The 15,406-nt window shown below is 56.7% G+C and overlaps 1 protein-coding gene across 3 annotated transcripts in view; it reads right to left on the reverse strand.

The window, feature by feature from the left end:
• The window catches only part of FMNL1 (formin like 1), a 25,507-nt gene extending 14,294 nt beyond the window's left edge, over positions 1-11,213 (reverse strand). The window contains exons 1-3 of one of the 3 annotated variants that reach the window (XM_041724934.1): positions 10,700-11,213; positions 1,733-1,816; positions 109-192 (exon numbers count right to left, since the gene is read on the reverse strand). In XM_041724934.1, the coding sequence (XP_041580868.1) occupies positions 109-192; positions 1,733-1,816; positions 10,700-10,828 (297 nt within the window). In that variant the 5' untranslated portion in view covers positions 10,829-11,213. Of the gene's footprint in view, positions 1-78; positions 193-1,732; positions 1,817-10,699 lie in introns of all 3 variants that reach the window. The other 2 variants (XM_041724933.1, XM_041724932.1) reach the window with 2 other exon arrangements.
• Between the last annotated feature and the right edge of the window lie 4,193 nt (positions 11,214-15,406).

The following is a 15,406-nucleotide window of genomic DNA, read 5'->3' on the forward strand; positions in this document are numbered from 1 at the left end:
TTATTCACATGGTTACTCTGGCTGCCCAGAGCTTAGAAGGGGTGGCGGTGGAGCAGAGAAAAAGGGGGAGACATATACCCCCAAGTTAGACATCCAGTCCGCTGCTACCTTTCGGCTGACCCCACCCGTTTCCACGTAGCTTCTCAGCTTCTGGATGTAGGCCGCTGGAGGGTTCTTGACCTGAAACCGCTCCTGGGAAAATGGAACGGGGTGTCCAGGGAACCAGCCAGAGCTACCTCAGGCTGAAGGACCAGCCCTCGCCCCGGAATCCCTTTCTCAGCTCTGACCCCAGGTCCTAGGCTATCTTAAGACCCCTCTGAAATACCAAAGATCTAACCAAGCCACCTGCCAGGCCACTTTAAAAGACCCCAGTCCCGGACCTCTGCTCCCCACTATGGCCTCACAAGCCACAGCCCTAGCACAGTCCTGAGGGGTAGTTTGGAGGTGTCACTTCTACCCCACACCCCACCCTGGTGGGGGGGCAAGGGGGGTTGGGTAGAGGGTCTCAGACCTGCCAGTAGGTGGCACCTTCCCAGCTCCCCTGCCCTCCCCAGGCTGCACACCTGCCCACCCTGGATCACACACCTGCCTTCCCCAGGTCACACACCTGCCCACCCTGGGCCACACACTAGCCCCGAGCTGCACTGGTAGGTACCTGTGCATGTGTTTGCTCATCTTCCATGCTCAACAGAGCAACCCCTAACTCCCCTGCCTCCCCCAGGACTCCGATAGCCACTCACACAGAGAAGCAGGGGCCATATCAGAGGGCCCTACCCAGAGGAGCTCCCTCCCATGCTTCCCAACCCAGATCCCTCAGCTATGCCCAGCCACCCTCCTCAATATCCCACTTCTCCCAGGCCTCTGAGCCCCCAACCTGAAATGCCAGGTCAATTAGCAGGGATCCCTACCACAGCCCCAAAGCCTCTAGAAGCAGCTCCCCACCCTCCCTCCACAGCCCAGCCTTTACCCCCCAGACTCCTGCACAGCCGGCTCATCCCATTCTGGTCCATTAGCAGGAGCCAAAGGCCCAGCCTTGGCTCCCAGGGGAGGCTCCTTGCTCCCCAACTCCCCACCCCCAGCCTCCCTCCCTCACTGAATCACTGCAGCAGCCAGGCCCCACCCTGGCCCAGCACTGGGAGAGGGGTCTTCCTTGCTACCACGGACAGCAGCCCTAGAAGCTGCAGAGACAGGGCACCCAGTGGGCCATGAAGGTGGCAAACCCAGGTGCCTAACTAAGCACCAGGAGACAAGGATTCTGGTTCTTGCTCTGCCGCTTGGTTACTGGTTACCTTCAGGTTGTTGCTTGGTTGACAGTAGCTCCTCTGGGGCCAAGGAAAAGAAAGACAGGGACCCCGCCCCTTCCTTCACACCTCCCATGAAGTCAAAGATGCCCAACCCTGGGGTTGCCCCCTTTTCCCCAGTCCAGAGCAGGAGGGTCAACAGAGGCTGCTCCAAAAAGCTTAGCAAGGAGGGTGGTGACACGCCCCAGCTGCATTGGCCAGCACCCTGCACTAGCCCCTGCCAGCTCTTCCGAGGGCAGACCCAGCCCTGCCAGGGACTCATAAGGTCCCTGGGGAGGCCCATGTCCAAGAGATGGAGATCCTAGAGTCTTGAAGATACCCCTAGCCCCCTCTGCAGGTGCTACACAGGCCTCTGGCAGGGTCCCCTCTCCTGCCAGCCCTAGCCTGGCCAGGGCAGGGCACCCTGATGCCAGAAGGGGCCTGGTACCTACCTGGTCACAAATGAGCTCCCACTTCTTCTCGTTGTCATACTGGCTCAGCAGCTGCACTTTGTCCGGTGGCAAGTTCATGCAGTTCTGGGGGAAGGGAGGACAAGGTCAAGACTCTGAGCCCGAGCCCAGTGTGAGGGGCAAGGCATGGGCATTTTCAGAGAAGCCCAAGGGGTCAGCTCCCTAGGAGACTTCATACACATGACACCTGTCATGTGTCATACACATACACCTGTCACCCTCTCACCTGGGAGATAAGCATCAGCCGATGAGAAAACTGAGGCCCAAAGGTAGAGCACCTTGGCCTAGGCCCCAAAGCTAGAAAGTGACACTGGGATTTGACTCAGAGTCAGCCTGACCCCGGGGCCTGGGCTCTGTCATCCATACACCACCTCCCTGACACATCTGCCATGATGGTAAGAGCGTGGGTTCTCAACCTAACTTCCTGGGGCCTCTGGCTCCTCTGGACTCACTTCCCCATGTGCAATGAGGGGGTATAATCTCTTCTTCCATTTGGGTGGGAAGCTAACAGGATCCACCTCCAGCCAGGCTCAAGTGCAGCCAGGCTCGGACTGGACCCCCTTCCTGCATGCCCCCAAACACCACGTGGACTCTCACTGTAGCCTAGGGCACCAGTGTCTCACAAACACCAGAAAACCTCTTGCAAGCATGGCAATGGCAGTCTCCTCCTCATCCCTCCCTGGCCCCATCCCTCCTCATTACTTCTGGAAGGAGGAGACCGGGACAAGCCAAGGGAACTTGTCAGGCAGGGAATTCCAAGCAGGTGCGTCATGGCTGCAGGGGCCAGGGGGATTCCTGGGGAAGGTCACCCAGCCACAGGAACTGGGGACAGCCGCTGACATGCTAGGTCTGTGGTGCTGGTAGCCCAGGCTGGGACTCCCCTCAAGAGCTAAGAAAGGTCAGCATCGCTCTGCCTGGTCCTCCTCCCCCTCACAGGGCAGTTATAGGGTCCTGCCCAGTGCTGCTCGCACTCAGGGATCCCTGCCCCCCCCCCCCGGAACTCAACTTGTCTTCCTGATAGACACAGTAGATGATGCCAGTCTACCCCAATTCGGCAAACCTCAGGTTAAAAGAAGATCTACTATGTGTCAGGCCCCAAAAGACAGTTCTTGCCCTCAAGGAGTTCCATCCCTGCTGGGGACGTGGGAGTCCCCAGGGATCCCCAGCCCAGAGTCAAAAGGCCCCTGTCACCAGCTCTGGAGGCTCAGTCTACACGTCCTCAGTCACATGAGCCTGAAAGGAGGCCACAGCTGGAGCACAGAGGGGCCACACCCACCCAAGGCTCCTCAGCCAGCTTCCTCTCTGGGGTGCTGGGCCTAGTTCTGGGGCTCTGGCCAGACCTCACCCCCAAAAAAATCACTGCCTTGGGTCAGTCCCAGACAACAGGAAGCTGGGTGCTCTCAGCCCCCATTGCCCAAGCTTTCCGGCTAGAGCCCCACTTGAGAGGTGAAACTGGCTACCCACCAGGCCCCCCAGGCCAGCTGGCAACGGGGCTACGTCATTCTTCTCCCCATTGTGAAAGCTAGCCCCTGGATTAAGGAAACCGCTGCTGTCTCCTCTGCTGCACTCCCCCAAGCTGCCAATAGCCAGCCCGGCTCGTGCCACCACAGGCCAGACTGCCCAGGCAGGGCCCTTGGAACTGGGGTAAGGCCTCCATTGGACCTGGACCGTTCTCGATCCCTGTCTGTCTGTCTGTCTCTCTCTCTCTCTCTCTCTCTCGATCTGTCTCGCCGTCTCTCTCTCTCTCTCTCTCCTTGTTCTCTCCTGCTCCATCCTCATCCCGCGGGGGGGGGGGGGGGGGGGGGGGGGGGGCAGAGGGGGGAAGGCCAGGGCAAAGGAGGAAGTGGGGAGGCAGCCAATGCCAGGGAAACTGAGTGCTGGCCAACACAGGAGAGAGGCTGTGGAGGGGAAGGAGAGTAAGGAGTGAGGGGGATGGCTGAGCCCCAGCAACTGAGCCTTCCAGGAGACAGAAGCTTCCTAACATGGGTCTTCCTGGGGCCTCACTGACCCCAGGGCCCTGTCTGGCTCCCTGAACAGCCCCAGTGGCACTTCTAGGAGAAGCAACTAATCATAATAATGATCCTCCACAGATGGGGTACCCGCCATCTCTGCCTGAACGCTCACCACGCCTGGCACCACGCTGAGCCCTCCACTCGGGGCACACCTTCACTGCCCCAATCACCCCAACCGGCACCAGCAGTCCCATTGTACAGGTGCAAGTACAGATTGACCTGCTCAAGGTTACAAAGCCCGGAAGCGGGGAGCCAGACTGGCTTTGAGCCCAGCGCTGACTCTGAACCCACTCCCACGGGCCACCCCACAGTTATTACTGGGGAGAGGGCAGCCTCTGCTGTGGGGTCCATCATCCCAACAGCGGTCGGTGGAGGGAGGGCACTCCTCCGCCCCTTACCCACCTGGGTGTGCTCAAGCCCCGGGGCTGCGCGAGCCTGCCAGACAGGCTAAATTTAGGCTCAGAAATCAGAAATAGCTCTGACAGCGCTGAGCGCTAATTAGCAGCTGTTCCTCGGCTGTGCCCACCGAGGAGCCAGGGACCCTAAGGAGCGAGGGAGGAAGCAGAGAAAGCCACTCACCCAGGGTGGAGTGACATGCTCCCAGAAACCAGGACCCCAGGCCCAGGGTCCCCAGCAAGGGGGCGGCAGCAGGGGGACAAGCAGCAGGTGGGCTGGCGGGGCCCAAATAGGCGAGTCCAGGTGAGGGGAGGAGAAACACTTGCCTCCTGGGAGGGGACGTAGCTGGAGGAAGAAGCTGCGCTGGCTTCAAGGGACCCAGCTTCTGAGCCCACCTAGCCAACTGTCTCCCAAACCCCTCAGCCTCCTCCTCCATAAAACAGGCACACTTCCCCCCCCTGCCTTGCAGCTCTCAGAGCTCCTGGAAATACCCAGCAAGAAGCTGTGTTTTGATGTAATAATACTCTTCAGTGATGCACACTGTGAAGAGGTGTTTCACAGATTGGGAGTTGGGGGGAGCCCACTGAAGACCCCAAGGCGAGGGATGAGGTGATGAGCAGAAGTGTGTAAGACATCCAGATAACATGGACCAGTCTCTGAGGCTTGGCCAAAAATGAGCTGACCTTTCAGCCCCCCATTCCCAGCTGCCCTCGATGCTCTGGGTCAGAGGAAGAGGGGAAAAGATCCATCTTTGAGGGTGTGGCCAAGAAAAGGAGCTGATTCCCCAATCTTTCTATTAGAACATGTGGGGATCATTCTCCATCCCTGCCCCTACCTCTCCTGGCACAAGAGGAACCTCTTGTCTTCTCCCTCAAGACCAGCCCCTTGCAAGCACAGCCTGACCCATTCTCCCCCAAGTGCTGATATCTGGAGAGGTGTTCCTGGAGGCAGAGGGGCTCCAGTCTGTATTTGGACACAGCCACACCCTCTGGTTTCACTTTCAGCTTAAGCTCAGACTATGTCCCAACCCACCTGCCCACCCTCTCCTCATGACGTCTGGTCCTTTGAGTCCCCAAATGCCCTTAAACTAGAGTTCCAAGCCCAGGCTCAGACCAGCCCTATGGGGGCTCCACAGCCTGATGAGCCCAGAAGCCAGGAGGTGTCCCCCACTTCCTCATCCATCCCTCTTCCACCCACCTTTCCATGGCCTCAACCTTTGGGGGCGGGGTGTGTGTGTGTGTGTGTTTAAGATTTTATTTGTTCATGAGAGACACAGAGAGAGAGAGACAGAGACACAGGCAGAGGGAGAAGCAAGCTCCTTGCAGGGAGCCCAATGCGGGACTGGATCCTCAGACTGGGATCACTCCCTGAGCTGAAGACATGCTCAACCACTGAGCCACCAGGCATCCCTCAACCTTGGTTTTAGAGCTTTCAGTGTATCTCCAAAAACAATCAATTTTGTCCACGTTTTAAAATTCCAGTATATAGGTTTTTCTGGGGCTGCCATAGGCAATCCCAGACTTATAGGAGGGCTCTGGGGTGACTGGCCCTGGGATTAGGAGCTAAGAACCCCCAAAAGCTCACAGCTTCTCCTCTCGGGGTGGAACAGTCCCCATGGCAGGGATAAGGACAAGCCAGGTGGAAGCCAGGGCAGCAGGCACTGCCCATTCAATCCACAATGGTTGGGGAATTACAGCAACAATGATAGATATTCCCCAAACGTTCACTCTGCATTAAGTGCAATTCCTAGTGCTTTTTATCTACTGACTCATTTAAACCTCAAAAAAGGGACACCTGGGTGGCTCAGAGCTTAAGCATCTGCCTTCAGCCCAAGGCATGATCCTGGAGTCCCAGGATCGAGTCTCACATCAGGCTCCCTGCATGGAGTCTGCTTCTCCCTCTGCCTGTGTCTCTGTCTCTCTCTCATGAATAAATAAATAAATAAAATATTTAAAAATTTAAAAAAACTCAAAAAGAAGCTTACACAGTAAACACTATTGTGATCCCCATTTCACAAATGGGAAACTGAGGCACATAGCAAATAAGTCGCTTGCCCAAGCTGACCTGGCTGGCAAGCAGGTAAGAAGACTCAGTTTCCTTGGAAGAAAGAGCACTGGAGACAGGGAGAAATGTAGGTCCTAAGCCCCCAGGGGTCTTCTGCAGACAGTCTGGCCCCAGTACCCCCATCTGAGGAACCAGGAACAGCCAGCCCCATTTCCTGCCACCCAGCACCCTACGCTTCCTGTTGTTGCCCACACTGAGCTCTTACTCACTGGGGAACCCCCCCCAGTACACCGTCTCTCAGAGGGAAGTGGAGGCCTCCCCACCCCCTCCCCATGTGCACACAGCTACCGTTAGCACCACTGCCCCACCCTCCAGGAGAGGTGGGCCCTCCCTCTGGTGGTTTCCGGCCAAGGCAGTTTTCGGTCTAGGCCTCACTGTTGCTGACCTGCGTGATGGCAGCGAGGGCAGCCTGGCCTGTGAGGACTGAAGTTGGTAACCTTGGTTGGTCTCGGTAACGGAGATGGGAAGGGGGGAAAGGCACAGTCTGGAGGGCCTAGAAGGCCTCCAGTATGCAGAGGATCCTATCCACTCCAACATCATCCCCTTCCTCACAGTCGGGGAGAGTTTCTGGAGCACTTGCTCTATGTCACGGCAAAATCAATCTTTCCACAATCCTAGGAGGCCAGCATATGCCGGTAGCATTCTCTCTCTACATGTGGGGAAAATTGAAGTTCAGAGAGGTTAAGGAGCTTGCTCAAGGTCACACAGGTAATAAGTGGCAAAGACAAAACCCAATTCCCACAACAGAATGACCCCGAAGCTCAGGAAGCTACTCTGCCTTTCCCGTTAATAACCCTTGCCCCTCCCAGAGGCAGGCAGGCCTGAGCCACCTTCCAGGGCTCCATGTTCCCAAGAAAAATGCAGAGGTAGCCCCAAGAGCAGCCCCACCTGCTCCTGCCCATCTCACCCAGGTCCTTGCCAACTGGCCCCAGATGTCCCTGTGAATCATGCCTACCACATCCCTGGGTTTCCGGGGTCAGCACGTGCCAGCCCTGCCTAAGAATGTCAACCCACAGCTCCTGCCCAGCCCAACATCTGCCCACATGGCCACAGCCCCATTGAGATTCTCTGTGTAAGACACCCCACCCCAGAGATAAGAGGTACAGGGCCTGAGTGCCCCTACAGCTACATGTCCCCAACTTCATCTGTCTCATCCCAGAGAAGGGCACCGGCCAACAGAATGGAGTCTACCTCTGCTCTTCAGGGAAGGGGTCCAGATGAAAGCAGGACTCCCAGGATCTGACCTCCCCATATAGCCTCACCAAATGTCTACATCCCTGGGCACATGCTGAGGGCCACCCAGGGTGCAAGGCCCATTGGGCAAACTCGTCTCCAGCTGGTTTGGCCTCCACGTGGATCAGCATCACTCTCAGCCTCAAGCACCACATCCAGGCAACTTCCCCTGGTCCTCGAGTCCCAAGGCTACAGGCTCCTCCCTGACCAGACAAATCAGAGGTGTCCTATGCTCAGCCGCTGTAAGCATGGAACTTCTGGAAGGCCAGGAAAGAGTGCCTTGTTCATCCCAAGCGCCGACCCTTACAGGGAAAAGTCTACAAGGGAGACACAAGCCTTGGGCATGGCATAGGAGAGGTGAGAGCGTGCAGCCTGGCGGGCTAGTTTTCCCACCATGACAGCAGGCCCATGTCGCTGGGCAGCCATCGCTCCTCTGCTGTTGCTAAAGCAGCAGTAGGAAACCCTGGCTCAACCTGCTTTCTCCCCACCTCCATTTTAAGCAGGGGCACCTGTCTCTCTCACAGCCTCCTTGGAACGGTAGCCCCCCACCACCCACCCTTGCATGGGAGAAAGGCCACCATAGGAAAAGGGGGAGCAGGCTCCCTCTCCTACCTGGCTGTGGGCCTTGGTGGGGGCGCCCTCCACCCACAAGATGGGTCCCACAGCCAGGAGCCAAGGACTGGTTTTGGGTATCAGGATCCTATTCCCCACCAGGAACCAAAGGGCTGAGATTAAGCAAAAGGAAGAGGGGCGCCTGGGTGGCTCAGCCGGTTACACGTCTGCCTTCCACTCAGGTGATGATCTCAGGGTCCTGGGATGAAGCCCTACATCGGGCTCCCTGCTCAGCGGGGGAGTCTGCTTCTCCCTCTCTCCAGCCCCCCCTCATGCTTTCTCTATCTCTGTCTCTCTGTCAAATAAATAAATAAAATCTTTTTTAAAAAGAATAGCGAAAGGAAGGGCTTCCCTGGGGCCATGTGACAACATCTGAAGGGGCTATGCTTTTCCCATCAAGAATCAGAGATTCCTGGGGGTGGGGGGCCCATCACTCTCAGCAGTCTGAGGCTCTTCTCCTCTTAGACATTCACTACAGACATGACTCCCCTCTGGCCAGGAGGCAGTGCTGATGGAGGCACGCCCTGTGATACTGGTTGCCAGGCCTGTGGGTTTAGCCAAAGACATAGCCCAGGCAGCTGCAGGCAGGGGCCAAAGCTGTCATGCCAGGGCGGGGCTCATGTCCCTGTTGGTGGGGAGCGAGGGGAGCCAGGTTCTTAGCCGAGCAACCTTGAATGGGTTGTGTTCTGCTCACATAGGACAAGGGACAGGCTGATCCCTCCCCAGAAAGAAGGCCAAGAGTAGAAACACACTGGGGTTTCTGTGGGCTAGGGTGGAAAGCTGAGCCCCAATGGGTGCTGCTGCCCTAGATTTCTACCTAACTCCCCCCTAAGACCCAGCTCTGGCCCTCTGCCTTGCATGCCCCGGTACTCAGGGACTCCCAGTGGCGGTTAGCATCAGACTCAGCCAATCAGAGCTAAGGCCAAAACACAAGCAGGGCAATCAAGAAGTACACATGCATCAAAACCTCACCATTTGACTTTTGGATTTCCCACTGGTCTGAATTATTCACACAGCTCCTCCCCATTAGAATGTGTTTAACTGGGGCCGGTACTTCACCCTGCCAGTCTGTCACACCCCTGTCCACAGACACACAGTTGTGGGGAAAGACAGACTCATATCCCCCACCATCAGCCTGGCCAGAGTCCAGGGATCCACCACCAACTCAGGCTCCCCAGATGGCCCCCCAGAGACCAACTTTCCTCATTCTGCCCCTCCCCCACCTGCTCAGCTCAGCTTTGCCAGGCCATGGGTTTGAGGAAGGGAAAGCAGGTGGACAGATGGGGGTAATCAGCGCCTGGCCAGGTGTGAGGTGTCCCTCAGAGTCTCTCCCTCTCCCCTAATCAAGCAAGGTGCCTTCAAAAGGATAGACCAGACCTCACCCCACCCAAAGCTCCTCCAAACCCCTCCTAGCCTTCCTTCTGGGAGGGGGCAGCCAAGATTTCTAGGAACTCTTATGAGGGGCCATGCAGAGGATCTGGCAAGTACAGTCCAATGACCGGCAAGGGAGGGGAAATGATGCCAAGGAGGTGGAGGGGACAAAGAATTGAGCACTGCCACCAGCCAGGCTTGCTCTACTGCCTGTGCCTCCCTTGGGCCTTCACCCTCAGACCTGCAGTGCCAGCCTGCTTAGACTCGGAAGTGCCCCCGGGAAAAAGCATGGCCTCATTCGCCTGTCATCCAGAGTCCAGCAAGGGAGCTGACAGCAGACAGGCCACCAGACAATTAGAGAAGGGAGCCTGGGACAGGGCTGATGTAGGGAGAGGGAAGTGAAAATGAGTGGCCCTTCCCCCTCCCTACTTCTGCCTCCCACCGAGTCTTGGGGAGCCCTGATTTTGCTCTAGAGCCCCTCCCCAAACACATCCTGACTGCTTCCAGGCTCAGCCACAGCTGATGGCTCTCTCCCCAGGGGCCAAGTCTCCAAGACCGCCACCCCCCCCCCCCCCCCGCCCCATTCCTCCAGCAGGTGATAGTGGGGAAGGGAGGGGGTGCTCCCAGACTTTTGCACCATACCAAGCCAGAGTGGACCAACCCATCCCGACCCTCCTAACCTGAATCCCTTCAGTGGGCTGGAGGATATGCCCCAGATAATAACCCACAGACAATCTCTCCTGGACATGTAGGGGGTGAGAAACAGACACTCCCCTCCGTCTGCATGATCCGAGAACCCAGCTCCCAGCAGCCCAGGCACCATCGAATTAGGAGCAGACACCTGAATGCAGTCTCCAGCTCCCAGGACATGAAAATGTAACCCTTCCACCTTGGCCCCGAGACACAAGCAGATGCTCCTGACCGCCCGGTGGGTGGGCCTGAGTGCAGTGCGGCCGGGGATGCTCCAGGACCCCTTAGCGTGCTGGGCTCCCAACTTCCTGCAGGACATTTTCGTTGAGACCTTTAGACCCAGGAGCGCTGGGGAAGGGGGTGTCTCGGGGAGGCAGACCCGGCGACTGCAGAACAAAGTTTTGGGGGGAGAGTGCTAAGTCACTCTGAGAAGAAGCCACTGTCATTCCACGTCCTGTAGGGGCGGCCACCGGGCCGGGATCTCCAAGCGGTACCCGAGCCCCCGGGGGCGGGGACGCGAGCCGAGCCCCTGCCGCCCCCCGCCCGCGCCCCGCGCGCCGGCCGCACTCACCAGAACCCGGCTGAACCTCTCCTCCAGCTCCCCGGCCGCGGGCATCGGCTGCTTGGGCGCCGCGGGCTGCTTGGGGGACGGCGCGGCGGGGCCCGCGGGCTGCTCCGCGCTGCCGGCCGCGTTGCCCATGGTGGTCCCCACCCAGTCGGCCAGGCGCCTCCAGCCTCGGAAATCCAGCTTTCCGGGGCGCGGGGCACGCGGCTCGGGGCCTGGGGGGCGAGCCGGGCGGCGGCGGCGGCGGCGGCGGCGCGCGGGCTCGGCTCGGCGGCGCTCGGCTCAGCGGCGCGCGAGGGCCGGGGCGCGGCGTCCCATCGGGGCGGCCCCGTCCGAGGAGCGGGCGGCGAGCTGCGGGGTGGGGGGAGGAAGTCAGGCTGCCGGCCGCCGGGGCCAGAGGGCTGGGCCGGGGGCAGGAAGCTGCGGCGCGGGCTCCCCCCTCGGCGATTTTCGAACTTCTGCTGTCGCTCCCCGAGCGCGCAAACCGCATTTCGCCGCCGCCGCGACGCACCCGGCCCGCGGGGGGCGGGCTGGAGGGAGGGGGCGGGCGCGGGCCGCGGGCCGGGGGTCCGCCGCCGCCAGGGCGCGGCCGGGAGGGGGCCGCCGCCCCGCTTCACCTGCCGCAGGGGGGGCGGCTGCGCCGCTTCACCTGCCGGAGCGGGAGGCGGCCGGGGCGAGGCAGAGGCGGCGGCGCGCGCGGCGGCGCCTCCGGGTCCTAGAACCGCATGCTCCCGCTCTCCCGGAGCAGGGGATCGGCGGGGTCGGGGCGAGGCGGGGCGGGGCGGGGCGGGGAGGGGTGGGGGTCACGGCCCGGGGGGCCGGAGGGGCCGACCTCCTTGGCGACGACTGCCAGCGGCTGCGAGCGCGGCTGGGGGACCCATGACCGTGCGGCGCTGGGGCGCAAGGTCTGGGTCTCCCTCTCGGATTCCCGACAGAGAAGGTGGGAACCCCCTTCCAGGCCCCCCACCCCTTGTTTCTGTCCTCCTCCTCCGCGGAGCTGAGGACCAGGGGGAACCATCTGCAAATGAGAACCCCAAAGCAGGGCGTGGGGGGGCGTCGCAGATCCAGGCCAGCGGAGACCCCCGCGACCTGTCTCCCCCACCGGACCAACTCTGTGCGCGCCTGCCGACATCCCCAGGGTGGGAGAATGGGGGCGCCTGTGGAAAAAAGACAAGGTGCAAGAATCTGGAGACCCCCGGGGCAGTCTCAAGGAGAAGCTCGTGGTTGGGGAACAGAAGATTAAAGCCAACATCCAGGCTGAGAGAGGACCAGGCACCGCAGAGGAGGGAAAAAAAAACACATCTCCTTGACGCTATCACCTCCAGGGACATAGGGTGGCCTCTCACCTTGGCGAATAACAATCTCGGAAGGCTAGCAATTACAGAAATGCTTCCAGAGGTCTTCTTTCATTCATGCCGAGGATGACCAGGGAAGGTAGGTGTTGATGTCTTCATTTAGAGATGGGAGACTGAGGCTCCCTGCGGTTAGGTGACTTGCCCAAGGGCACACAACTAACAAGAGGCTTCTAGAAACTGGCCTCCTCTGTGCTCACCTTCAAAATCCACACTGCCGTGGAGCCCCTCTCCTAGCCCCCACTGCCCCTCTCATCCAGGGTAGACCAGAAAGGTGAGTGAGTACTGGGAGGGCCCTAGAACCCCAGGTCTGAGACATCCATCTCCAACCCGTATTTGAGACTCTTCTCTCTCACTTGCTCCTTTCTTTCCCCCATTTAATTTGTGGAGATCCGCAGTTGCCCTCCCTGCACTTCCAAGACACTGAGGAGGGAGCTAAATGAGCCCTGGATTTCCTCTAGGCCAGGCCAGAGGCCATAAGTGTCCCTTCCCCTTGTAGCTTCCTCTTCCTTCTACAACCTCCCCACCCCCCCACCCCCAGCCCCATTCAGAACCAGGAGTTAAGCAGGAGCTGGGAAATTTAGCTAATTTTAAGGAAGGCCCTGGGATGAAACAGCCCCTTCCCCCAGACTGACCTGATATAAGTGTTTCTCCTGCCAAGGTCACCAGCACCTCTGATGGGTGAGAGATGTGCGGTTACTTATTTCACGTACCAGCCAGGGACCCATAAGATAAGACAAAGCAGGATTTTCCTTGGGCATGCTAAGAAGGTGATCCATTCTGGGCTCCTACCCTTATCTTCAGCCAAGGATGGTCCAGTCTTGCCACTGAGTTCATGCCCTTGAGATTAACTAGGACCTCCTTTTTTTTGTTTTTCCTTTTTAAAGAATTTAGTCCCCAGTCCCCTCAATGCTTGTCTCTTTCCATTTAACAACAAACCTTTATGCCCAGCCCTGCACTCACTCCTGGAGAATCTATGGCAGGTGAAGAGTGCCTAGTATTAGGCTGTTCACAGCCCAGCAAGGGACAGACTCTAAACACATCTGGGGGAGTGACTGCCATCAGTCAGATCAGTGCCAGGTGTTCATGCTTCCTCTTGCCCAGAACTACTTCTTCGAGTGGGTAGGAGAAGGGTGGGAGTGGTGCGCCACAGCTGAAAATCCGAGCAGGGTGGGGATCCTCTAATGAAGTAGTTGCCAGCCTGAGCCCTCAAACCCTGGGGATGCTCTGGCCATTGGCAACCACTGCTACCCAAGGCCTGGTGGAAACAAGGCTGGGCTAAGTAGAACCTCTTATATGGAAAATGATGAGCTCAGCAAGCCTACATTCTGTTGCGTGCACCCTGATCAGAAAAGTGAGGCACAAAAAAGGGAGAGAACTTAATCAATTATCACCTAATAAATTTGGTTGGCTTGGCAGGAAGTTATCTTTCCAATCGTGGTCCACAGAGGAGGAAATCCTAGAAGGGTTGCTTGGTGAAGTTTGGAACCAATGCTTTGGTGGGCCTGTGCTTCCGCCTGCTGGGCACAGGAGGTATGACAGCCAAGACAAGGCGAGGCCTCCAGAGGTGATAGAGATGGAGTCACAGCGTGGGTGACATTTCTGAACCTTTGTGGTCTTGTCACCTCCGATGGAGGAATTGTGCAGTCACTGGGGACACTCGGAGCTCGGGTGATGGAGGTCTCCCCAGGAATCTCCCTCCTTCTGCCTGCTGCCCCATTACTCAGGGGGTGCCTCTTAAAAAAATTTTTTTTTAAGGTAATACATACATGTGCACAGTTTAAAAGAAAGACCGTTTTAATGCATCTTTCCAGAGATGTTTTGGGCTGTGTGTGTGTGTGTGTGTGTGTGTGTGTTTGACACAAATGATGGCACATACTCCACAACTTAGCATCTTGTTATCTTCACTTAATAATATATTTGCCTCTACAAAATCTACATAGTCCTCCATCGTCTGAATGTGTCACAATCTATTTCACTATTCCCTTCCTAGTGGGTATTTAGGTTGTATCAGTCTTTTGTTGCAACAAACAATGTTGCCTTCAGGAAATATCTCAGTACATATATGTGTCTGTACTTATGTGTGTGTCCATAAGACAAATTTATAAATATAACAGTGCTGAGTCAAAGGTTTTTGGGGGTAGATATTTGGGAAATTGGATAGATTTGGAATTGCCCTCAAAAAAGTCTGCACTAATTTGCAACCCCCCAGGAATGGATGCCTGTTTTCCCACATCTTCACTCTATTATATTATAGCTATTATAAGGCCTTTAAAAAAAAAAAAAAGATTTTATTTATTTATTTATTTATTTATTTATGAGAGAGAGGCAGAGACATAGGCAAAGGGGGAAGCAGGCTCCATGCAGGAAGCCTGATGCAGGAATCGATGCCAGGACTCTGGGATCACGCCCTGAGTCAAAGGCAGACATTGAGCCCAGACATCCCTATTATAAGGCCTTTTGATGTTTATTGAGGCCTATTTGAAAGTCTTTGTCACAAGGCAGGTAACAATCTCTGTCTCCAAGAAAGAAACTGTCTTTTCTGCCCCTATATCAGCACTGTAGGACTTAAATCGGGAATGAAAGGAAACAGCACTGCATTTTGCTGGAGATGGGGGTGGTGGGGAGTGGAGAGTTAGAGCTAAGCAGGAAACCTGTCCTTAGGGCCACTCTCCTTTCCAGGCCCTGGTCAAGCCCCTGCCCCAAACTCAATAGCCCTCCTCTTGCAGGAGCCTCCCAGATTTTGAGATCTAAGGTTGAAGGCCTAGCATGCCCAGAACTAGCTCCCACTCAGCTCTCCTGCATCCCAGGGATGAGCAGCATCATCACTGAACTGCCTCAACATTGGAAATCAGCCAAGTGTCTGGTCATGGGGAATCAGTGAAACCAGCAATCCAACTGAACTTTCTGCAATGATGGAAATGTTCCATTCTATCAATCCTGTCCAACATGATAGCCACTGGCCACAAATAGCTATACTGAGCTCTTGAAATGTGGCCAGTGCCACTGAGGAAGAGAATTTCAAATTTGATTTAATTATAACTAAGTTCAATGTAAATAGCCACATGTGGCTACTCTACTGAACAATGAAGTGTTAAATAAGCTCTGGTACATCTCCACAATGAAAAGATACGCAGATGTGGAAAAAAAAAATGAACCTGTCAGATATTAATAGGGAAAGATCTCCAGGATTTATTTTGAAGCAAAAATACAGTGCAAAGCAGTATATATGTTATCTTTTGTGTGAGAAAAGGAGGTGGAAATAAGAATAAATGTATTATTAGCTCAAATTTATGTCAGCAAAGGAACAAAAGTAGTAACTTATAAGGTGCAGGGAAACAGGGTGAACAAGGCAGAGGAG

Source organism: Vulpes lagopus, chromosome 12 (assembly GCF_018345385.1).
Source record: "Vulpes lagopus strain Blue_001 chromosome 12, ASM1834538v1, whole genome shotgun sequence".
Lineage (NCBI taxonomy): Eukaryota > Metazoa > Chordata > Mammalia > Carnivora > Canidae > Vulpes > Vulpes lagopus.